This window comes from Bombyx mandarina, chromosome 15, assembly GCF_030267445.1.
Source record: "Bombyx mandarina strain Sakado chromosome 15, ASM3026744v2".
Taxonomy (NCBI): Eukaryota; Metazoa; Arthropoda; class Insecta; order Lepidoptera; family Bombycidae; genus Bombyx; species Bombyx mandarina.
In genome coordinates this window covers 6860846-6886863 of record NC_143221.1, presented here as the reverse complement: position 1 = coordinate 6886863, position 26018 = coordinate 6860846, and the positions used below count along the sequence as shown (strand labels likewise).

The 26018-nt window shown below is 37.2% G+C and overlaps 1 protein-coding gene across 3 annotated transcripts in view; it reads left to right on the top strand.

Moving 5' to 3' along the window:
- The first annotated feature begins 1029 nt into the window (after window positions 1-1029).
- Window positions 1030-26018, top strand: part of AGPAT5 (1-acylglycerol-3-phosphate O-acyltransferase 5) — a 29301-nt gene continuing 4312 nt past the window's right edge. The window contains exons 1-2 of one of the 3 annotated variants that reach the window (XM_089732706.1): window positions 1030-1129; window positions 24000-24133. In XM_089732706.1, coding sequence (XP_089588832.1) covers window positions 24037-24133 — 97 coding nt within the window. In that variant the 5' untranslated portion in view covers window positions 1030-1129; window positions 24000-24036. Of the gene's footprint in view, window positions 1130-19099; window positions 19450-23999; window positions 24134-26018 lie in introns of those variants that run through there. The other 2 variants (XM_028180028.2, XM_089732704.1) reach the window with 2 other exon arrangements.

Sequence of the window (26018 nt, the reverse complement as noted above, 5' to 3'; positions counted from 1 at the left end):
GACAGCGCCAGGGTTACGTAATCACGAGATATAAACCAACACAAAGGGAATAGAGATAAGCTTGACACAGGTTACTCGCACATTAGTTGAGTGGATACTACGAATTGTTGAGTCAAGGAACGTAAAAAATCAGTAGAACTATTCCTTAAATGAATTAATAGTATTATTACCCTTCCATAAGCAGGCCCCCAGACAGCAGATACATTTCCGACATAGTCTGGCATCTATATGCCCTAACCTTTACTTACCAGACACAAGATCCCGTCGTAGGCCCAAGTAACGTTGGTCGGATGTGGTAAAAGATATGGAGGAGAATAAGAAGGATGCCGAAGACCGGGTAAAGTAGAAGAGCTTAAGTAGGAAAGCGGACTCTGGCACTAGACCAGAAAAACGCTAGGAAGAAGAAGACCCTTCCAAGATGGTCGTAAAACCGCACTTTCCTATCAAAGTAGTATTCTATTAGTCGACGCCACGCAGGCCAGCACAGCGGAGGACCCAGTCGAAACCGATGTCCCACAGGAGTGGTCCCAGTACCGACCCCTGTGGGACCCCGCATGACACCGTTTTTCGTCCCCATCCCCTTCTCTCGGGGAAAATCGCGCTCCGCCCTAAGAGGTAGTCCTCTATCAGGGTGCGGAGACTATTGGGGATGCGGTGAAACTGAAGCGATTCCACGATCGTGCTCCAGGGGATCGTGTTGAAGGCGTTGGCGATGTCAATCGACACAGCCAACAACACGCCCCTCTCGGAGTACGCACGGTCGGAGAGATGGCGGACGCGCAAGACCGCGTCCACGGTCGAGCGACCCCTCCGGAAACCGTATTGGTTAGGAGCCAGATCAGGACCAACGCTTTCCAGGTGCTGGATGAGGCGTTTAGCGATGACGCGCTCGAAGAGCTTAGTGGCCTCGTCCAGCACGACGATTGGGCGGTACCCGTTCGGTTCGTCACGTGGCCGACCCTCCTTAGGAATAAGGACGAGACGAGCCAGGTTCCCATGGCTCTGGGAACCTGCCCTCACGGAGGCACCGGCTAAACAGCCCTCGGGGGGCAGGCCGTAAACCATCACCCATCAAGGCGAGAAACAAGGAGAAAAACCGGTACCCCTGACCGCTTGGGAGCAGAAATAGGTGAGTTTATAGATTAACCCGTACTAACTCACAACGCACCCGACCACAAATTACCACATTACCATCAATTCGCTCTCCATTGAACCACTTAGTAAATTTTTAAAAACCATAAACAAGGTGCTATTCTAGAAGAGAAGAAAAAGGGGTCGTCGTACACGCTTTCGGGGGCACGGAAGCGGTTTCCCTCGAGGCGAACCTTCTGCCCGGGCACGACTACTCTAAATCAGAACCGGACAGCTAAATAATAAATTTGACGACAACTTTACTTCAATTCGATTCGTAACAAAATTACCAACTTCAACAGAATTAATATAAAACAGTACACACATATACATAATATTCTGAAATATCGCAAAAAAGTTATTGTGATCCACAAGGATTAAACAAATACCAATACAGGCCTCACTGAGCATTTCCACCTGAGAAAATCAATAATACAGTAAAAGCTGCCTGTTTTACATAAATCCTCCATTTCAAATATGTATAAGGTGTTACGTTCAAAGCTCATAAAACATGTTGGAGCACTCAGTTTTATTCGCGACGCCGCTATCCCGTAACATAATAACATACAACAACAATATCAGCACAACTAATAAACCCTACAAGGCAATAAACTGAAACTAACTTGTCAAAGGCCCACGGGAAAGGCGGCGGTCGAAGCGAATTAAATTCACAGTAACAAACGTTCGCTTCAGCTGTGTAATTGAAACAAGAAAAAAATATCAGCCGAAGTAAAAGTAAATTACTTTCCAATAGTCCGCGAGTGTTTTCCCGTGTGGGAACAAAGTGAATATTTCCTGAACTGTGTTTCTGTGTATGAGTGCGGTGACTAGACATTTATTGAGAAACTTTTTTTTTTGCTCTAGTTGAGATGACTGGTCTTGTAAAGTGCTACCGGTGATCAGAGCTTATAATCAGTTTGAACACGACCACAATTTGAAGCCTAAGCTTCAATACAATACAAATTTATACCTGCATATTTATTAGTCTCAGCAAAAAATATATTCTATTCGAAATAGCCACCTTTTGCTTATATATGGACCTTAGTTTGTTTGACCACGAATCTATGGATTTACGCACTGCTTCCAAGGGAAATCTCGCCACTGCTTGCTTAATTTTTTTTTTAAATACTCAATGTCGCCGTGTCGCTTAGAGCCGACCATGTCGTCTAAAACTGACCATAATTAGAAGTATAAAGGGTTGAGGTCTGGGCTAGATATGGCCCAGTCTTCAGCTCTTGTAAAGTCCGAAACGTTGGTTTCAAGTCAGGCTTGGGTAGTTCGTGCCTTGTGACCAAGTGCAAAATTCCGCTGGAAAATCTACGGTATGTTTCTAAATTGCTGAGAGATTACACAACATCTTCTTGATACACTTTGACTGAAGTATTCACTCCTTTTTCACAAAAATGTAGTTTTGTGACTCCTTGATAAGACAAACCATCGTTGACGCAGGATTATGACCAAGTTATACCTTTCCGAACAATTGAGCCGATAGACATCAACAATGTAAATACCGCCACCCACTTTGAGACATGAATCCCAAGTCTCAGTTTTTAGTACAACAGCTACCCCACTCTTCAAAACCGAAAGCCATTACGGCTTCATTACAGAAAAAGGCAAGGTGGTGGTAAACACCCAGCGTACAAGACGCCCTACCAGGAGTAAAAAGAATAATGTAATGTTATCTAATACAACTCATTAGAGCCGTATCAATGAGTACAATGCATAAACTACATATTACATAATTTCTATTTGTTATTTTATTAGTAAACATAATTTACTCTCTTTTTCCACGTAGAGTGAAGTAGTTAGGTGCCATAAACATAACAATTGAATGTGTACGTATAGAAATGATTCTTGCAGTTTTGCATAGTAAGTTGGAGCTCAACAAGCCCTCGGGAATTTCTCACGTGTGTACGTTCTCGTTTCCGTAACGAAACACGACTTTATACGATAAATAGCATTCTAGTACAATTTCGCACCACTTGTGCAGCTTTTGTATTTCGTGAAATTTCACGTTACGTTCTCACGTGCAACGAGCGCTTTTCAAATTATGTTAATGGGCTTTTAAATTCAGTCCCAAAGGTCATATGAAACTATAAAATTGAATTTGAAATTAAAATCACGTACTACGAAATTTATTTTGATTTAATCCATTAATCCCTAATTTTGATTTAATTCAATGCAGCAATTAGTTTCTAATTCATTGTTGGTCGTTGATCTGACATTGTAAGCGAAATATACAATAATAAATCTAATTACAATATTGCATATGCAATAACAAATTGCACTGTTATTTTATTAAAATAAATATGAAATATAATGATTTCGAAATTTTTTACAAAAAGCCTTTCTAAAAGTATTGCACATTGTATTACACGGCAAAACAAATACAATGACATACCTATCTAATAAAAGAAAATTAAACTCTAATGATCAGTGATTATTCAATCCCATAGGCAGCTACCAAACTTAATAGCCTGCAAATATCGCTGCTGACCTGAAGAAGCATCAAGTGCATTGGTCTTGGTACAAAGACTATCTTACCATCCCACCGAAACTGGAAGAAACAGATAGGCTCAGCAGACATTGGTGACACAGAAAAACTTTTCAAGTCTTTAGTTTCTGTGAACCATAATATTTATGCTTACTAATATAATTTCCTATCAATCCATCAAATCACTGCCAATCAAAGCCATCAGGGGTTCTATTAGTGATAAAGCCGGATAGTTAAATGGGCGGCCCAATTATCCCTCGTCACTTAGGATCTGCATGGCAAGAAATTTCACTTAGACGACTGCTTAAATATTTAAACAGTTAATTTAAATTTTGTGAACTTGAATTTGTTCTTTACAATGTTCTTTTACGAATCGCTCCTGTTGTAAATGACCCTTGGCCATAATTTAACATTTTTATAAAATAATTAAAACTAGGATTACGGTTCCACCGCGTTTTTTTTATTTATTTTCATTGTATTTTTTCCAACATCTCAAATACTTTACAGTTTCGTAGTCATAGGTATCTTTTATATTGTCATTCTCACAAATAATACGAGTAGTACATACAGTTTTTGCAAAAATCGTAGGTGTTTTTTTTTGTAGTTTTCTGGAGGCCTCTACATTTTATTTTCAGTTTAAAAAAAACATTTCAAATATATCTTTTCTCTTGTAAATACAGTACAAGCTATTGCATTTTTCCATTGGAACCAATTAAAACATCCGACTTTCAGCCTCTGTTTTGGAAGTTATAGTGAAAGATGGAGCAGAAATAGTACACAAAAAATAAAAAAGACCCACTTTGGCGGCAAGCTTAACTATCAGATAATCATCATTCTGTTTCTATAGCCATCAAATAAAAAACAGACAACCCAGTCCGGATATAGAGAGCTAAGTATTGAGTCTTGCTCCAAGTGGTGCCTTCCGATAGGGAGGTCTGCCGGATATGAGCAGTGATGTAGATATATGTCCATCTAGTCTAGGCGATTTGATCTGTTTTTCTCTGCTCTCTCTATCAACTTGGTGTTTTTTATGTACATCAAGGAAACATCTAATGGCCTATAATGCCTTTTTGTCGCAAAAAAAATTTGGTTAATATTTTTATGAAAAAGTGCCATACCGAAAACACATCATATTAAACAAACAAGATAAAGAATTTAACGTAAACTAAGATCCAATTTAATGAATAGATATTTTGACTTCAACACCTAACACCTATACGAGTAGGTTCAACAAAGTTTTGTTTTATTTGTGGTAATAGCCAGTGACAGTACTACAATTAAATCTCTCATCGTTTAGAGCTAATTCTTTCTTAAAATAAAATAAAAATCTGAGCCCAAGAAGCCAGTACAATTATAAACAAACAAGAAAACAATATGCAATTTACGATATTGTCCAAATCAATATTAACCAATTCCTCGCCTATCAATTTATCTTCATATACTTCATAGCATTTCAGTTCGGAGCCGCAAACTCGGTCTCAGAACTAGTAATAAGTTTGTTTTCCCACGGGGGGTAACTTTCTGGTTGGTGACGTCACTGCCATAACATTTGATAAAGATATCAGTAGCTGTAATGTAATAAATTCAAAACTTTTGCTTGACAACTGTGGGGCGTAGTAGCAAAATGCATTTTGCACTTAACTGTGAGAAATATCAAAGTGGACGTTTAACTTTCCTAATCAGTTTTTGCATAAAGCGAGTTTCACATAGTTAGACATGTTGGATTTAAGTAGAAAATACATATACCTACCTACAGTTCTAAAGCACAATTTTCCATAGAAAATGTTGATGATGCATTTTTGAACGCGTTTTAAATTTGATATAACGTACGTAAATTTTCATAATACCTCAACAGATACGAATGAAACATTTTCATATTGCTTTACCGTTTATTCCATTATAAAATTGAAAACAGTATGCAAATTGATTCGGCCATCATTGATATTAACATGCACTAAAGGAACAGGCTAACAGCCAGTTTCCACTTTGAATAAATATACTATTATATTTGACTAAATATATTTTTGAATTCATTTTTAATCTTCATTTATTATTTAGAGGAAATTATTGAAAAATACTATCAAAACTTTGTCTTAAAGAACTGTCTGTTGTGACGATTTCTTTTCATCATTTCGAATAGGAAGAGTTCACTGCCGATCTGTTTGTCCAATGTTTCCGGGGTTAACAGATATCATAACTTGAACACCACATCGTGAGACATGAAATCGATATCTCTTTACCGCGTTTGGGAAAACACCAACATAAGTTTTTTAAAAAAAGAGGTAATCTCGTATAGAAAAGAGACTGTCGACGATTTGCTACCAGAAGGTTCTTGGTTACTTTGGTCACATTGCTCGGCGGCCACCAGACAACCTTGAAAGATTGATTGTGGTGGGCAAGATAGAAGGGAAAAGACCCGCCGGCCGGCCACCAAGCCGTTGGTCGGATCAGATAACTGCACTCACTGGACTCTCTGTTGCGAACGCCCTGAGAGAAGCCGAAAACCGAAGCAAATGGAAGCTGAGGGTACAAAGAGCCACGAAGGGCTTTCAAGGACACGACCTTCAGCAATGAAGTATTCGACTGAGAAGAAGAATCTCAATTGTCAAAAACCTGAGGACGACACACCACATTAATCTGTCCGAACTTTAAACGAAGTTGTAGGCAATCCTAATTTTATAAATAAATTTCTCATTTATTTGAGGATAAAACGAGGTTTGTTACTTTATCCCGGAAAAAAAGTACTGGACAGATTTTGATGATACTTCACAGTATAGTACTTTATATTATATCGGAATACAAATAGGCTTTAATTTAATATAATCAGGCATCGTGTGAGTAGCTTCAAGCAACGGCGGATCCAGGGGGGGTCATGGGGGTCATGAACCCCCCCCCCGAGCTAGTTCCAGAACTTAAACTAACTTGGACTAATTGAAGAACATCATGATTTTTTTTTTATTGCCCTTGTAGGCAGACGAGCATACGGCCCACCTGATGGTGAGTGGTTACCGTCGCCCATGGACTTCAGCAATGCCAGGGGCAGAGCCAAGCCGCTGCCTACCGCAGATTTATTTATTATCTATATCTATATCTATGGATGAAAGGCGATTGCATGCAGCAGAGATGCGAATGTTGCGATGGGTGTGTGGAGTAACGAGAATGGATAGAATACGGAATGAATATGTTAGAGGAAGTCTGAAAGTGGCACCTGTGACAGAGAAGCTGAGGAGTGCACGTTTGGGATGGTATGGACATGTGATGAGACGGAATGAAAATGAGGTTGTTAAGAGAGTGTTAACTATGAATGTGGAAGGATTTAGAGGAAGAGGTAGACCTAAGAAGAAATGGATGGATTGTGTGAAAGACGATATGGGTAGGAGTGGAGTGAGCGAAGAAATGGTATATGATAGAAGAGTATGGAAGGAGAAAACATGTTGCGCCGACCCCAGGTGACTGGGAGAAGGGCAGGATAATGATGATGATGATATGATGATGATCTATATCTATCTGATTTATTTATTATCTATTGTTATCAAAATTAAATTATAAGTTCTTAACTTGCCCACGACTATGTGGCCCCCTCCTGGCGCCAAAGCTGGATCCGCCCTTGGCTTGTGATCGATATTTAACAAAAAAGTAGCGATAGTCTCAATCGATCTTACTGAGCTTCACCAGTTGTTTGTTTCATACTGAACACCGGTCTGTCTAGGTAGTAGTAGATAGGTGATAAAAAACACGACAGGTCACACGACCTTGGACTTGGAAGTAGTCGGCTCCTTCCTACAACTATTAGTACTCTTACTCGCATAGTTTGAGGCGCATTTAATAAGGACTGGTCAAATTTAAATTGCTTAATTGACGCTTTTTTTTATTGCTTAGATGAGTGGACGAGCTCACAGCCCACCTGGTGTTAAGTAGTTACTGGAGCCCATAGACATCTACAACGTAAATGCGCCGCCCATCTCGAGATATAAGTTCTACGGTCTCAGTATAGTTACAACGGCTACCCCACCCTTCGAAACAAAACGCATTACTGCTTCACGGCGGAAATAGACGGGGTGGTGGTACCTACCCGTGCGGACTCCCAAGAGGTCCTACCACCAGTGATTACGCAAATCATAATTTTGCGGGTTTGATTTTTATTACACGATGTTATTCCTTCACCGTGGAAGTCAATCGTGAACATTTGTTGAGTACGTATTTCCTTAGAAAAATTGGTACCCGCCTGCGGGATTCGAACACCGGTGCATCGCTACATACGAATACACCGGACGTCTTATCCTTTAGGCCACGACGACTACAAAACTTGCTGCAAAAAACGACGGCTTGCATTTAAATAGCGATATCACAATAAATAACAAATGGTAATCTCGAATGCAGCAGACTCCGGGCACTCAAGAAGCAGAAAAGCTGAATATTATAGGATACTTAAAATACTACTACTACTTGCCTTAATGCTTCCAGTCAAATCAATCAACATAAGATGAAAAAGGTGATTTGATGGATGGGTAAAACAGGATTGTTAGGTTGGTAACATTTTAGACGAAGTGTCATAAGTTATGGACACAAAAAAAAAATTACATAAAAGCAAGGCTGATCGATAGCAGTCTAAGGATGAAGAATATTCGCATAATAGTGCTTTTCAGGATATTATCAAAATAACCCTTCTACTCATATCTGTTCATAAAATATTTATAACTATTGATATCATGCACCCCACGCTTTTTTTACAATAAAATCATTTTTTCTTACACTATTTTTAATACAAATTTATTACATATTTTTTAGTTGGATTTTCTATATGAGCGTATTTTTTTAGTTTAAAAAAAATCATTTTTAGTTGAAATTTCTATAAAGGCGTCTTTTTTAGTTTTTTTTTTTAATATTATTTATTAAAATTAAACTATTATTAAAATCAATGATTCTAAATAAAATTGAGCCGTCATTGATGTTTATTCTAAGTCGGTAACTTAATTGGTCGGAAATGAGGAATTCAGGCGACTGCTGCCTCTCTCGGATGAGATAGCCTGCAATTCTCAGGTTCCCTCTCCGAAAATTTAATCTGAATCAGTCGGTAACTTATCCAAGAAATAGGTGATCGGCGCGCCTGATAGTTTCCCTTCTTGGTCTTGACGCACTTCAAGCACTCCGGGCACACGACACTCCGGGTCTCAGGAAAACAAAAAATCGCTAATCCTGATTATCCTAGTAAGGATAACGGATCAAACTGCTTAAAATATTGAATTGTCATCGGTCCTTAATAAGTATGCCAAATTTCGAGTTAATCCGACGTTTTGAAGGGGGTCAAAATCATGTTCAAAGATTCCGTTACATACTAACATACATACTATTAACATAGGTATGAAGCTAATAAAAGCGTATTAAAAAAAACAGTGACGCATGTAGCTTAAACTTTTTTTTAGCATAAATGAAGTGCGTACACGAACTGTTCATCAAAACATGCTATACAAGTTTCTGCTATTAATTACAAATTTAACTGGTTCTTTTTATTATGTTCATTTTTTACATAGACATTGAAACACGAGTTTTGTAACCCGAAAAGAATCTCAATGTTAATAACTAAATTTAGACTTTATAACAATTCAAAAATATTTTCGATTAAACAAAGGAATCAAAGCTATGAAATTATAAATAGGAATAACTTGTATTTTGAAGTGAAACTTCTTTACGCGCATGGGGGTAAAAAATTTACAGAACGTCACGCAGGTATGCAACGGAAGTGACATCAAACTACTATTGAAATTAAGTACTTGTCAAATGTCAGTAGTAGTCGTTGTTGTATTTTTCCAAGTGGAAAGGCAAATTTATCATACCATACAGCCTAATATTTTATAATTTTTTTGTGAAAAATGTTAATAGGAATTGAAATGAAATGAAAAGAATTTGGAACATTAATCAAATAGCATGAAATTAAATTAGTCAATTCAATTGGCAAGATATTAGTCATTTACAATTTAGAAATCAAAACATAATGTGACTGTCAACACTGAGGCTTGAGATTGACATTTGACAGACTTTTGGCGGGAACATATCTTCCTTTTTCCCTTCCTCTAAGTCTCGGAAATCTAAAGTTTTAGATTTGTATATAAATATAAGCAAGACTTACAAATTAGTTCGCCAAAAAAGTTTCGCTTCTGACATGTGTACTTTGTAGCACGCACTTTTTTTTTTTTAATGCCCGAATCCTTTTTCTGTTGTTGACACGAGATTAATATGAAAAACATGTGCGTTCCTCTGGACAGTGCAAAAAGGGCAACATTGTCGGGGTTAACAATTTCAATTGTGTGGTAATTAGTGAGAGCCCAATCAATCTAAGTGTTGTTTCTTCGATTAATTTTATAAAGGAGGGATTTTGGATACACCCGCCATGCTACCGCTAAGCTGTTGGACTGTAGCTTCTATTTATTTTGTTGCCCTTGTAGGCAGACAAGCACACGGCCCACCTGATGGTAAGTGGTTACCGTCGCCCATGGACTTCTGGAAAATCTATTTATATATTTCTCTTTTGATAAAATCTTATTTAGTCGTAATAGGATTTAAAACGATTCCGGAAACTTCGTCAGTGACAACAAAGCGTTATCCACAGTCACTATGAAAATCGTTATTAGATACTGGGTTATTAATAGCGAGAGAATTGTAAGATAGCGTGAGTGGGTACCTTCATTCTGCCTATTTCCGCAGCAAAGCAGTCTTGAGTTCCAATTAGAAGAGTAGGAAAACCGCACAAACGAACTTTGAACGGTAGGCAGCGATATGGCTGGCCCCTGGCATTGCTGAGGTCCATGGGCGACGGTAACCGCTCACCATCAGGTGGCCAGTATGCTAGTCTACCTACAAGGGCAATTAAAACAATAAACAATCGATGCTCTGTATTAACTTACTTTTTTTACCTACGACACGTGTACAATAGAATTAATATGACATATAAAGGGTTTTGAAATAATAGTCGTTTCAACTTAGAACCAATTCAAATTTGATTATTTCAAGGTTTTGTGGCAGCTACCGTGGTTGAAGTGCGTCCTTCGACCGTTGGGAATCTAATTGTGTCATCATAGCAACAAACCAAGTCTCTGCGGTAGCACGCCCGAGAAATGTAAAACATTTTCTTCTCTACACATTGAGCACGCCGTATGCACTGGCCTTTCTTTTCGACACACGAAGGATCTGTAAAGGTACCAATTCAATACCATATGGACTGTGAGCTTACCTATCTAGTCCAATTAAAAATACATACGTATGTTCAAAGCGTAGAATATTTGTCTGCCATTTTCACTCAAGTTGCGGTATACGTGATCTCTAAAAAGCAAAGGATAATCGTATTTCGCAGTTCGGTTAATAGACAAAAACGCAACACAACCTAAAACAGAATAACAAAAAACATAATATACTCTGAGCATGTTTAAAAATATTCTCTTAGGCAAAAAAAAAAGTAGTGGTACATAAAACTATTAAACCGAATTACCAAGTCATTAAATTAAGAATGCTAATTGGTGTGTCATTAATTTCTTTTACGCGGTAAATGCAATTTTAGTTTTACTTGTTAAATTTTTCCTAGAGGCTTATATGGCCTAAGGCAGTTAGTTCCACTTCCATCTGGTGCTAAGCATGTCCTTGGCATCAAATCACCAGCGCGAGCAAACTATCAATGGACAAAAGAGTGATACAGACTATTATTCTATATAACATTGTTTAAAAAAAGGGGTGAATACTCCGGGATAATGCCCGTTTGTTTTTGTGTATTAAATTTTTTGTTTTTTGTTAAACTCCACTTAGAGCTTAAAGAATATTGGTAGGTATTGTTACCAAAAACAATAAAGAAAAATACTGCTAATAGAATAGTTGGAATAGCCCCTTAGGCTACCAACGATTATGTAGAGGAAAAAACTGTTAAAGATCCCGATATTCCAGGTTTCAATTTTGAAGTCGTCGTGGCCTAAAGGTTAAAGTGTCCGAGGGCGCGAATTTACAAAGACTATACTATTTGAGTCACGAGTCAGACTCTAATAGATGAGCTTCTGTTTGACAAAAACTTGACGAAACCCTAATCTATTCTAGTACAGAAATTGACCGAAATCGCGTAGACTTTGTAAGATAAATTCATTCTAACATTTGAGCAACAAATGCTATTCAATTTGATAGTGATATTTACCGATCGTTAGTTTCATTATTAGGTGGATAGTTACATGGCATTTGTTAATTAACAAACAAACTTTTGTTCAGTAAGAAGCAGGTAAAAATGTATTAACAAAAGAAATGTTATTCGGTGAGAATCAGGTACACACTACATCCAATTAGTATTTGTTGTACGAAAGAAAGCTGCGATAAACTTGTCACTTTTTTCATTGCAAGTGTCACCGTTTGTAAGTTTACCTTGAACTTGTGCATGAAAATTATCTTGACTCTTCACATTTGTTGCGAGTAAAATAAAAATAATAATAAAACTAAAATATTTTTTCTTGCATACCACTCTAATGTATCTAGCGATGCAACGGAGTTCGAATCCTGCAGGCGGGTACCAATTTTTCTAATGAAATAATAAGTACATAGTTCATGATTGACTTCCACGGTGAAAGAATTTATTTATTGTTAATATAGAAGTAGAAACACAATCATAATTTGCATCTGTGCTTGAACTAGGTGATAAAACCTGCATCTCAAGCAACAGTGCTCCTCGTACAAAGAAGGAATAACTACCATAAAAATTGCCAACTTTATCGCCATTTTTAGCCATTAACCTTTACTTTATTAAATCAAAACATAGAAGTTTCGATCTTTCATTACTATTCTATTTTTATCCATATTACGTTCATGACTCGACCATGTCATTGATATTTCTCACGTTAAAGGTCACCAGTTCAATACGAGCTACTATGTTTTAATAAAAAAAAAAACATATTGATTCTTATTACATTGTCGGATGAACTAGCTCGCAGCCCACTTTGTGTTTCGATTTCTACACGTCACGATGTACATGCCGCCACATGCCTTGAGACATGAGGTTTAAATGTCAACCTTTTATTACAAAAGGTTCGCACCCTTCAAGCCGAAATGCAGGCCTGCAAAAATAGGGTGGTGGTACTTATCCGTGGGGACTCGAAATACGCCCTTCCACCTATGGTTCTTCTGGAAATCAAGTGCACAATAACGTGATGCATGTTCACGAGTGATGACGGTTTTCAATATGCTCGCCATGTACCTACCTTTTCATTAATTGATAATAACAAATCACGCAACAACTGTGGTATTTTATTACACATATAATATTACCTAAATCTGCAACAAAATACATAAGTACCCCCAATGCATGATAATACACGATAGATTACGACAACAACATAAAGAAAGATGGTAGTAACCATTAACCTCACAATACGTCCAATGACCTCAACATCAAAAGTCAATTTCAACATAAATTAATCAAATCGCATACTTACAAACCCATTTCGCGTATTGACAATGCACGGGCCCAATAAATTCTTAAAACAGCACTATTCAATTTTAACTTTATTATAGCTTCAAAGGAGTACTCATTAAAAATACACATAGACACAACTAAGTTTCTCGACGGATCTCCTCAATGGGTCGCGATGCCGATCGGTAGCAGATTCTGCGAAGAATTGCTCTTGCTAGGGCTAGTGTTAACAAATTTTTTTCAGGTTGAACCCATGAGCTCACCTGCCCGTCCACGAGAAACCGGAAGAGCCGCTTAGGCTATTAGCGAAGAAGCAAGAAAAAAAAAGAAAAACATTAAAGCCTTCTATAAAAATAGCATATCTTAAATAAAATTTTATACTACCTACTCGATAAAAAACGGTAATTAAACTTATTCACAGGTTAGCATTTAAATACAATATGTAATTATCTTTCAAAATTGTTATGTGATGCAATGAAAAACTAGAAAACGAAAAGATTAGGGTTGCTGGATTCCTCGTTGTCAGTCATTCGTGAGAAAAGAGCTTAGTAGCCTGAGCAGCCTACGTGAAGCCAGAGGTCACCATCAATGAGGACGGGTCCCTTCTGATGTCCTATTCTTCAGCCACATTCATTTGCACAGGGGAACGTTTCAGACCTTAATGCTGTCGGACGAAACGTAATTACTAGTAAATTATTACTACGCCCGTGAAGATACAACGCAGCAATGCCAGTAAGCTTGGAAATCACTGGGTTGACTTGACGACCCTAGGGTTTATAGGTAATGGGAAAACCGGGACTTCAAAAAGTTAAAAGGTCATCTTATCCATAGTCAGAGGCTAGCCACTGGTCTGTCCATGAATAGGTTGATTACAATAATTAAGGGATAGATGGAATGATTAAGTAATTAATTGATGTGGGCAACTGCAAAAATGATTCGAAAGAGAATGTACTATGTGTGTGTATGTATGTAATTTGATTTAAAAAAAACTGCAGTCTATCGAGACGATTTTCGGAAGGCAAAAAGTTGTCCTCGAGTACATATTGAATTATGAACAACTTACTTCTGTTCACGCACTCTAATAACGTGCGCACAACATGGAAAATAAACAGAAATTAATCATCAACAGTTCACATTTCACACGTGCTTACGCTTACATCCTCTAATCCCTACAGTCCCGCTTTTGCAGGTCGGAGCTCCGTAGTTCGTAAGGAACGTCGACACGACCACCTGACCCTCGAATCAATTCGGAAACACATAAAGTCAGCGTCGGACGGTACTTCGATAAGGCTATGCGTCATGAAAATGGCCTTATCGTTACCGCCGCTGACTACTCTCCGAATCCTAATCACGCAGGAGCCAGTCACCGTCGATGCCCTAGATACGTCCTTACGGATCCATCAGATCCAATAACCCTTGCATTAGACGCCTTCAGCTCTAACACTAAGAGCAGGCTTAGGGACCCCGGTAACTCGGAAAAGACGTGTAAACTAACCTAAACATCAACCCGCTGAGTTTCTCACCGGATCTTCTCGGCGGGACGAGATTTCGATGTCGTAATAGATTCATTCGCAAAGCAGCTTCTCTTGAGTTGTTAGATCTCCTTTGAAGGCGTTAGGGTAGCTGTTAGCAAATTCCACCCCTCCTGGTTGAGCACTTGCTCGCCCACCTGTCCTGGTGAAACTGAAAAGGCCTCCGGGCGACTAGTGATCTCTCAATCATAAAAAAGCACATTTTTCCAAACCATTAACAAACAGTACCGACGTCAATACTACACGCGTTTTTTTATAAAGAATTCGTTATCTTGAACTAATATGTATAAAGTTAGTTGATAGCACCTGTCAATGATATCATATGCTATCATAAACTAACATCATTGATAATGGCCACGTAATATTATTATTTATTATCCTACTAGTACTACACGTAATCAAAACTGTTCCAAATTATATTCTAGAATAGATTTACCCTCACTGGTTTTAACTATGGAATTCAAAATAATGTGGCATACGTTACGCATTTAATTTCTTTTGAAAAGTGCCAACGCAATTAGCCTACATTTAAACTTAAACCTAAGCCAATTTACCGAGTTAGGTTGTTTGTCTAAACTTGAACAACACTAAAAAACCTAACGATACTTTTTATTATCATTATTAATTTATTTATTTCAGACATTACATCCATATTACATACATTATCAATAACATCTCACATAGATTATATTATAAAAAAAACAACCATTTAATATTTATAGACATTTATATTACATTAATACTAATATTGTTTAATAGGTAAAAAAATAGTATAATAAGAAACGAGGAAGATATAATACATAGTGTGTGTAATATACATACAAGAGTGTAATACTATAATATGTATATTTAATTTAATAAAAGAAAGTTAAAAAAGTTGTTTGATTAAATTCGGATTTAGCAAAGGATTCAAAAACGAGTTCATTGACCGTTAATTTTTTCGCCGTTGTATTAAGTCAATTTTATCAAAATTTTAGCAAACTATTAATTATTTAAATCAAAGCGACTTTAATTAATAAATTTATTGTTTTATAAATACCCGCGTTCCTCTCTTCAACTGATTTGTTGGATATTTACGCTTTTTGTAATTGTACTAATACTTTTTTTTAATTTTACTTTACATGTAACTAAATAATATCAAATAAACTAGACAATACTTCTTGGACTTATGTTTGCTGTAGGTCGTAAAAAAAAAGTGCCGCTATAACTCCAGTTTTCGTCACTGTGGCTAAATTAAATATTATCTCGTTTGTGAATTTTATCAAAAGCTTATACATACAAATATGACAATAAAATCACCCAACTAGTTTTAGTATAACATAGAAATAACAGCCACGAATAGACACGTAATAAATGGTGTGAATTAGAGTCGGGAACCTTAAAACAACAACTTGTTTTTTTTTTATTATTAAGAGTTGAATATGCCGACACACGTCCATTATTGTTTTTTTAATCGCCTAGTAAATGTAACTAATCTCAGTAGTCCAGTATGGCAATAGAGCATAATCCAGGCGACTGATTCTTCGATTGACGACCATCCATCCGTATCAAGTCCAAGTTTTATCCTTTCTACCTAGAACCGCTGCCTTATTCGACGATGCATTTCAAAGGATTGAAGACGTCGAGGTCTAAAAGATAATGCCGGCACACTCATGTCAATAGATGCCACTATGCCGTTATGGATACATTTTTTTTTAATAAGGAAATACGTAACGAAATACGGAAACATGTTCAAGAACAACTTCCACAATAATATCATGTAAACTAATCAAAGTCTCAAAGTTTATAACTTTGGTGTCTTGTGAGTCCTCACGGGTAGGTACCACCACCCTGCCGTGAAGCAGTAATGCGTTTCACTGCGGTGGGGCAGCCGTTGTAACTATACTTGAGACCTTAGAACTTATATCTCAGGTGGGTGGCGCATTAAAATTTACGTTGTGGATATCTATGGGCTCCAATAACCACTAAACACCAGGTGGGCTGTGAGCTCGTCCACCCATCTAAGCAATAAAAAAAAAGAGCTATTAGATATATTATTATGTACAACTCTGACTAACAAATAGTGAACTCAAGAATATTATATATACAAATGAACTCGAAATCAAAACATTTTTTTTAAATATTGTAGCTACTATGTTATATTATATTATGTTATTATACTATAACGGCTGTCTGGTGTAGTGGTAAGTGACATGGTCACTACACAAGGGGGTCGCGGGTTCGAATCCCGCCAAGGGAAGATATTTGTATGATAAATATAAATATATTTTCCAGGGTTATGGATGTATATTAAATATATGTATGTGTATAATAAAAATCTTACATTTATATCCGTTATCTGGTACCTGTAACACAAGTTCTTTACGAACTTATCACGGGCGTCACCAGTTAAAGTGGCGTGATTGTTAGTAAATATTTATTTATTATTATTCTGTATTAAACACTGCCACGCCTGGGAAGACGGCAGGACACACTCCGGCGAGGCGGGCAACAATCGGCCGGAGCGTTAGGGACTATTGGGAGAGAAACCGGCGAACTATACGGGCATTTTCGAGCAAGACTGCTTTTTGCATTTGGGCCACCACCGACTTTTTGTTGAGACCAAGCCTCGCGAGATGTTTTGAGAGGCTTTTAGGGACCAAACCATTCACCGACACAACTACCGGGATTATTTCTGTAGATACCACCCTCCACATGTCGGTCACCTTGTGCGCCGTTATTATTATTTATTATTATGTTGCATTATTGTAAATCACATTTTAAGTTTCAGGTTTATTGTTCGACCCCGTTTGCATGAATAACATTTCCTGTTTACGTTTATCTAAAATATTAAGCGAATCAATAGCCTTTATGGATTACATATAATATTTTAATATCAATGATTTAACCTTGTTATTATAAAATAACAAACCTTGTACAACGAGTTTCTGAACGATACTTTTGATCGTTAATTATGCAATTAATGATTTGTTGGCATTAGTATGTATTAACATTTTCCAGCTTAATTTAGCCAAATTTGTTAGACAGACAGACAGACAAACAGATAGATAAAACCTGTATTCACTGACATTGACTTCTTGACTAATAGTCTCTAATACTGAATTAAATAACATGACATAATAAGTAGATTTTTTTCACCAATCAATTTTCTTCTCAGATTGGGTTCATCGATACAACTATATAGTTCATTCAACAATTATCTATCCTGAGCCCATCTTCTCTGTCCAACTTCAACAAATCATCTTTCGGTCTCTTTATTTGGAGCTCTCTTTGTCTATTCCCCAATCAAATATGTAAGATAACTCAGAATAAATCGTAATAATGGTGGTACTGGAACCCTCTAGGCTTGTGAAGAAACTTGGTGGTCTCTGCAGTTTTTCCTTACTTTTTTTTTACTTAGTTCTGTGAACGAGCTCAGGGCCCACCTGGTGTTAAGCGGTTACCGGAGCCCATAGACATCTAAAACGTAATCTAAAAATTGAAGCAAATGGAATCTATGCAGTTTAAAACACGCAGGTGCAGTTCATCGTTTTGTCTATTTCGTTCTTTATCGTTGTACCTAAGCAGAGAGAGAGAGAGAATCAGAGTTTGCTTTATGAGTTTGCTTGTACCATACACAAAATAAATAAAAATGCAAAAAATTAAAACGCAGAAGATATTTGTTTTTTTTCTCTACCTAAGCTGATGGTCTAAAGAGACTATGTCAGCGTCACCGGGCTAGTAGGTGAGCTCACGGGGCTCAAACCCGATGATGTTGCTAACACGAACCTTAGCAAGAGCCGTGCTTCGCAGAATCTACCAGCGGATCGTAAACGCGACCCACTGAGAAGATCCGGCGAGAAGCTCAGTGGGCTCTGTCTGTCGGTTAATTTACTTGCCGAGCCCTTCGTCGCAAGCGACGGGTTTGACGAGAACGATGACCGGTGCTTGGGGTACCTAAAAGCACTGTTAGTAGATCGGGAGGATCCAAGATGGCGTGTTTTGGGCGACGTCGACTGTTTACCATTCGGTCCGCAGGATCGGGAATGTAGTTACCGGCGGCCACGATGAGAGGGTTCTCGTGTCCAGGTCGTCATGGAGGTCGACGTTCCTGACGAACCACGGAGCTCCGACGGCTATCCTGCAAAAACGGGATTGAATAACTTAGAATGATTTCAAGTGAGTGCGGGCCGCGTGAGCGAACACGGCGGAGGTACTCGTATTTGTACGACAGCAGCCTGTTCACGCTAAAATAATTATTCACTAAGCGTCTGCAATAATAGTGATAGTAGCTTCGTCATCTTATTTGCTTACATCAAAGTTAAATACTAAAACGAAAGGATGAGTGAATCCCATCATCATCTGGGCCTTTGTTATAGGGAGGTCAAAGCATTTGTGACACTCAACACCTAAGGGATGAACTTCAGCATATGAAGCATTATCACTAAGGACAAAGTTCATCAAGAAAAATAAACGTGTTACTACAAAAATATTTAGTTAATTATGAACAATCAAAGCACGGGGCTTAAGAATGCGGCGTAGAGATCATAATAAAATATATAAGCAGATGCGCCATGATTCTCTTCACACTCTCAGGATCCTTTACAAAACAATATCAGTGCGATAAGGCGCGACGGATAATAAATAACACTAACAGTCCTGATCGAACCACAAGACGAACTGGTCGAAATGTGGCACGCGCTGTTCATGTCCTCAATATTATTCACATTCGCGTATTTATTTAAAAAAATAACAGACAGAGAACCGAATAAAATTAAATATCATTTTTATTTCGTTTCATTTTATGTCTCTTGTTCATTGTTGGCATTGGTGATATGGCCGCTTTTCCTGTTCAGCCCAAAAAATGTAAGGAATTCCAAGTAAGTAAAGGCTTTTGTGTTGTTTTTTTTTTTGCATCTAAAACAACCCGACACAAATTCTTCGTTCCACAGCTTTACGTAAACAAAATAACAAAATAAAAAAAAATAAAAAATTATTATAATAACACGGAAAAATGTGCGTTTGCTATTTATCTCGATAAATTTATTTGTGAATTAATTAAACTTTAACTGTCAAACATAATATAAAATTATATTATAGAATATTGCAATTTTATTAGCTGAATTACATAAATAAATCGAGAAATGAAAGGCTATTTGGTTTAAGCGACATTTCGCTTAATACGTGGCATTTAAGTTTGTAATTAAAAGTCCATTTTATTTAGTACTAGCTGACCCGGCAGATATGCTATGCTATGCTATGTTCGGCATTTCTCTACGTGATCGAATCCGAAATGAGGAGATCCGTAGAAGAACGAAGGTTGCTGACATAGCCCGTAAAATTAGTGAACTGAAGTGGCAATGGGCCGGCCACATAGCACGAAGAGAGGACGGTCGATGGGGCAGAAAGATCCTGGAGTGGCGACCACGTACTGGCAAGCGCAGTGTGGGACGGCCACCTACTAGATGGACCGACGACCTAGTAATAAGCGCTGGGTCTCGTTGGATGCAGGTGGCAATGGACCGGTCGCACTGGAAATCTATTGGAGAGGCCTATGTTCAGCAGTGGACGGCGATAGGCTGAAATGATGATGATGATGATGACCCGGCAGACTTCGTAGTGCCTCAATGGATAAATAAAAGACCTAAACTTTTGTATAAAATAAACTTACAACAAACAAAAGGAATTCGTCCGACGGGGGACACATCAAAGAGAAAACAAAATGTTATTTTCATTTAATTCCGAGCATTTTCATATTTATCTACCTTTTAAGCCCTCTCTAGACTTCCACAAATAATTCAAGACCAAAATTAGCCAAATCTGTCTAGCCGTTCTCGAGTTTTAGCGAGACTAACGAACAGCAATTCATTTTTATATATAGAGATTAGTATCTAAAATTCAATGTTTTAAATTGAATATCAATTAAGTTTACCCCATTGAAATGGCCGAATATTTTTTTGTTATGATGATACTTTTTTCCAAATGTTAATCTTTAAATGGCTCTCCTGTAAATTTCCAAAAATGTCATTTAAACCAAATAAACTTTAAGCCCTCAAAATAATTGTACACAGGCGGATTTAAGGCCATGGCCCTAGAATTCCAGTTAAAATAAAAATTAAACAAAACACAACAAGATCACAGAAGTATAGGACACGTATAGATAAAAGCATAGATTACATTTATCGTAATTTATCTATTTATTTGTTTGTTTTCCACCTTCTATGGCTGTCAACAAGTAATTAATCGTTAAACAATGCTTTAGATAATATGTACCTACCACCACGTGAACAACACTGTATTTGTTATTTTAACACGCTCGTGGTACAATGATATCATGTCAGATGAGGTAGATATGCAGAGTTGAACCAGCAGAGTCGTAGGACTGTCTTGTAATTATTTTAAGAGTCATATTATGAGCGTAAATTGTATTTTTTGGTTACTATTACTAATTTAAGTTAATCCAGCATACAAATTGATGTTAAATGTTAAATTTAATTATAAATATGTCCTAAAAATATTATAAAACAAAAGATGTCTCATTTACTAAATGTTTTATTAAATATACCATTTTCATTTTATTATAAAGAGATCATCTGAAAAAACATAGTGTGAGCTGAGAATAGTTATACTGCGACTCATTCATCATCATTATCATTATCCTGTCCTTCTCCCAGTCACCTGGGGTCGACGCAACATGTTTTCTCCTTCCATACTCTTCTATCATATACCATTTCTTCGCTCACGCCCCTCCTACCCATATCGTCTTTCACACAATCCATCCATTTCTTCTTAGGTCTACCTCTTCCTCTAAATCCTTCCACATTCATATTTAACACTCTCTTAACAACCTCATTTTCATTTCGTCTCATCACATGTCCATACCATCCCAAACGCGCACTCCTCAGCTTCTCTGTCACAGGTGCCACTTTCAGACTTCCTCTAACATATTCATTCCGTATTCTATCCATTCTCGTTACTCCACACATCCATCGCAACATTCGCATCTCTGCTGCATGCAATCGCCTTTCATCCGCTTTTCATTCTTTATACTGCGACTGTTATTAAGATAAAAATGATTAATAAGTATTAGCAACAATCCAAGCCTGCTCAGTACAACATTAATCGCGATATTGTATTTGATAACATTACGAATTCAAATTCATACATATTAGAGACATTCAAATATTCTACAATCAGTTTTCAATTTGGAGAGTAAAACAACTTAGTGCTGTTTGAAAATATTATTTTTCTACAGTACTTTTTTTAACAAAATTATGACTTGTACATTAACTAATATTTATAAGACTTATAAATGCGTAACAGCTTATTTGAAATTGTTTTTTACCATATGTAAAAAAATTGATAAGGTTTATAATAGTTCATAATTGTTCGATGCGATTTAGAGGAAGAGGTAGACCTAAGAAGAAATGGATGGATTGTGTGAAAGACGATATGGGTAGGAGGGGAGTGAGCGAAGAAATGGTATATGATAGAAGAGTATGGAAGGAGAAAACATGTTGCGCCGACCCCAGGTGACTGGGAGAAGGACAGGATAATGATGATGATGAATTGTTCGATGCGCTAATTTAATAAATAAGTTGTAAATTCAAGACTACGTTGAATTCATTGAACACACAAAACACAAAACCTCAATTTAGACACCATCCAACGAATGAGCTTAAACAGATTTTCATTTGCATTACATTACTTGCAGTGAAAAAGTCATTAATATTTATCCCGTTACAACAGCATCATTTATTTGTCCATATCCTCCTATAAGCAATAGAGGTAAAAATAAGCAAAATAAATATCACGATATTCAAAATAGTACTACCTCCAACATGTTTATAAATAAATACGGAATTATGGCGAATAAACGGTTTTTTTTTATTGCTTAGATTGGTAGACGAGCTCACAGCCCACCTGGTGTTAAGTGGTTACTGAAGCCCATGGACATTTACCTACAACGTAAATGCGCCACCCATCTTGAGATGTAATTTCTAAGGTCTCGGTATAGTTACAACGGCTGCCCCACCCTTCAAGTCGAAAGGCATTACTGCTTCACGGAAAAAATAGGCGGGGTGGCGGTACCTACCCGTGCGGGCTCACAAAAGGTCCTACCACCAGTAAAATTAAAAATAGGTAAAATAAATTACGCGTATGTCTTCTTTGACATTGGGTGGTAAAGCCGATTAATTAGAATTTTACGTTATCTTTTTATCGTTTTTCATCGGCCTACATTAGGTTTATATCACATTACGTTTGAGCAAAAATTTTACAAATTCTCGTTGTTTCAATTGCATGTGGTACTACACTAGTGGTAGGACCTCATATGAGTCCGCACGAATAGGTACCACCACCCCGTCTATTTCTGCCGTGAAGCAGTAATGCAATTCGGTTTGAAGAGTGGGGCAGCCGTAAACTATACTAAGATCTTAGAACTTATATCTCAAGGTGGGTAGCGCATTTACGTTGTAGATGTCTATGGGCTCCAGTAACCACTTAACATCAGGTGGGCTGTGAGCTCGTCACCCATCTAAGCAATAAAAAAAATGTACCAACCACACTCTGTTAGGAGATAGAATCCCTCTCTAAAAAACCCATAAACTCAGTTATCGACTTATAATCTTGACAGCTACGAGTATGTTGACATCTTTAGTACCAAATTATATATAGGAACTCTGAAAGAAGCTCTGACATTGACAGCTAAACAAACTAAGCGAGCTTGAACCTAAGTATGTAATCGTATGTCACATATAATTAAACACACTGTGTTTATAATAACCAAAGCAATAGAACGAACAAACAAATAAAATTCCCAGAAACCCGAATTCCCAACTCAAAGACTTACACAAAGAACACGACTCAAAAATAAATTTAGGCGGTAAGGCTTGGCGTTATCAAAGCAAAACATTAATTAAGATAGTTGAACTGTAAATACAAAGTTTAATCTATAAATTAGTACGTGAAGAAAAAACTTTGTATCCCTTTTTACGAAAATTGCGCGGACGGAGGAGTATGAAATTTTCCACACTTATAGAGAGTATAGGGAAGAAGTGCACAATGCTAATATTTTTTTAAATAATGCATAAAAGATACATTAAATCAATAAAGAAAACATTACACACACTACCATGTATTTGACACACACACGCAAGCATACTATTTGTTTATTGTCAAACTTTTCTTATTGCATAAAGTCTATGGTCAAATTGAGAATAGGTTAAATATTGTTTGTTTTTGTTAATATTTGTCTAAAGTGTAGTCTTGGTGAAATCTGCTATTATATAAGTATAATAAAGTCTTTGACAATAGAACCATAATAATGTTCAAACTTATAATTTCAATTAATTAATTATAGTCGACTTTCGACTACTGCGGGTCCACTAGTATAAGATTAAATTCCGTAAACTTGTTGTATCATTTTAAGGTGGGCAGCGAAAATACTGAAACACGTAACAAAATTAATGAACTTGAAATGGGAGCTGCGAAACGGTGAGATCCTGGCCGAGGAACGCGGTGCAATTGTCGTTTCAAATCATCAGTACACATTGGATATTTTAGGTAAATCGTTTTCACAATTACGAGTTACGAGTTGAAGATAAAGCTATTGTTATTACAAAAGAAATTTTTGCTGGTGGTAGGACCTCTTGGGAGTCCGCGCAGGTATGTACCACCGCCCTGCTTATTTCAGCCGTGAAGCAGTAATGCCTTTCAATTTGAAGGGTGGGGTAGCCGTTGTAACTATACTTGAAACCTTAGAACTTATATCTCAAGGTGGGTGGCGCATTTACGTTGTAGATGTCTATGAGCTCCAGTAACCACTTAACACCAGGTGGGCTGTGAGCTCGTCCACCCATCTAAGCAATAAAAAAAAAAGAATTTATTTTGTTATTTACGAGTTGTTCTTGCTATACGTAGCTTGTATTATTTAAATACGCACACGCACACACGCAAACATTCGACCCATTATGGATTTAAATTTAAATTAATGATAATCATTATCTACAACCTAGTAATAATTCGTACTTGAACTAAAATTTAAAACTGATAATCTCTGGTTCAGTAGCCTTGTTGATGTTATTATTGCTATGATTTTATTACACCAGCTTAGTAGTAGAATTCCTTCGATGTTGAATAGTTCCTTACCCGTAGATACTATGACGCGAATGGCCTTACCCATGTCGAACACGAGATCAAAACCTTAATTGTTTTGTCCAACGGTTGTCGCATCAAACCCGAATGTATATACGAGTAATCCCGTGTGACCTTATAAATGCTACCGCTAGTAAATACGGTCTTAGTATGTTGGTGATCAAAGAACACCCGTATTAATTTCTTGATCAGCCACGGATCGGGAAGAGTTGGTACGGGATTTTAGCAAACTCGAGATATCAAATCACTACATAGTATAAAACAAAGTCGCTTTCTATGTCCCTATATCCCTATGTATGCTTAAATCTTTAAAACTACGCAACGGATTTTGATGCGGTTTTTTTAATAGATAGAGTGATTGAAGAAGAAGGTTTATATGTATAGTAACATCCATTAAATAGTGGAAAAATCAATAATAAATTACAGTTTCCGAAGCTAAGCGAGGGCGGGTCGCTAGTAAATAATATAATAATTAATTAATTAATTAATAACTGGGAACAAATAACGCACGGTCATCTGGTCTCTAATTAGGATTCCCCGTGTTATTGGTACCAGAGACTGACATATATATGGCAGATATAGATAAAAAACACCCGGATAAAGAGTAAACAAGTCCGTTTATCAGTGTGCTTAGTGCGAGTTTTTTAACATTCTCGATAGCGTAAAAGTTAGCTCATATTTGTATGGAACGAGATCGTTTGCCTACGTTTGCCGTTTGTGGCGCTGTTCCAACTGCATACAAAATTTGGTTAACTTTTACGCTATCGAGAACGTTAAAAAACTCGCACTAAGCACACTGAAGTATATTTGCCCGATGTGACCCTCGGCAAAAGAGTCAGGACCACTAACTACTGCACCACCGAGTCAGTCCTAATTAAAAGTGCTTTTGTTGTTTGTTTTTTTTTTCTACTAATAAACTATAATTTCCGTGGTGTAAGCATTTATCTATTTTAACGATTTATTTCCGCATCCGCGTCCTCGATTTCATGGACGGTATCAAATTTTATTGTAATTAAACGTTCATACGAATAATATTTATCGATTCAACACTCACGTTGTTGAAATAAAAGACTGGAAACTAGAGCAAGGTAAATAAAACTTTAGGCTTAACATGCAGGATTTTTAGCCCTTTTTTTATTGCTTAGATGGGTGGACGAGCTCACAGCCTACCTGGTGCTAAGTGGTTACTGGAGCCCATAGACATCTACAACGTAAATGCGCCACCCACCCTGAGATATAAATTCTAAGGTCTCAGTATAGTTACAACGGCTGCCCCACCCTTCAAACCGAAACG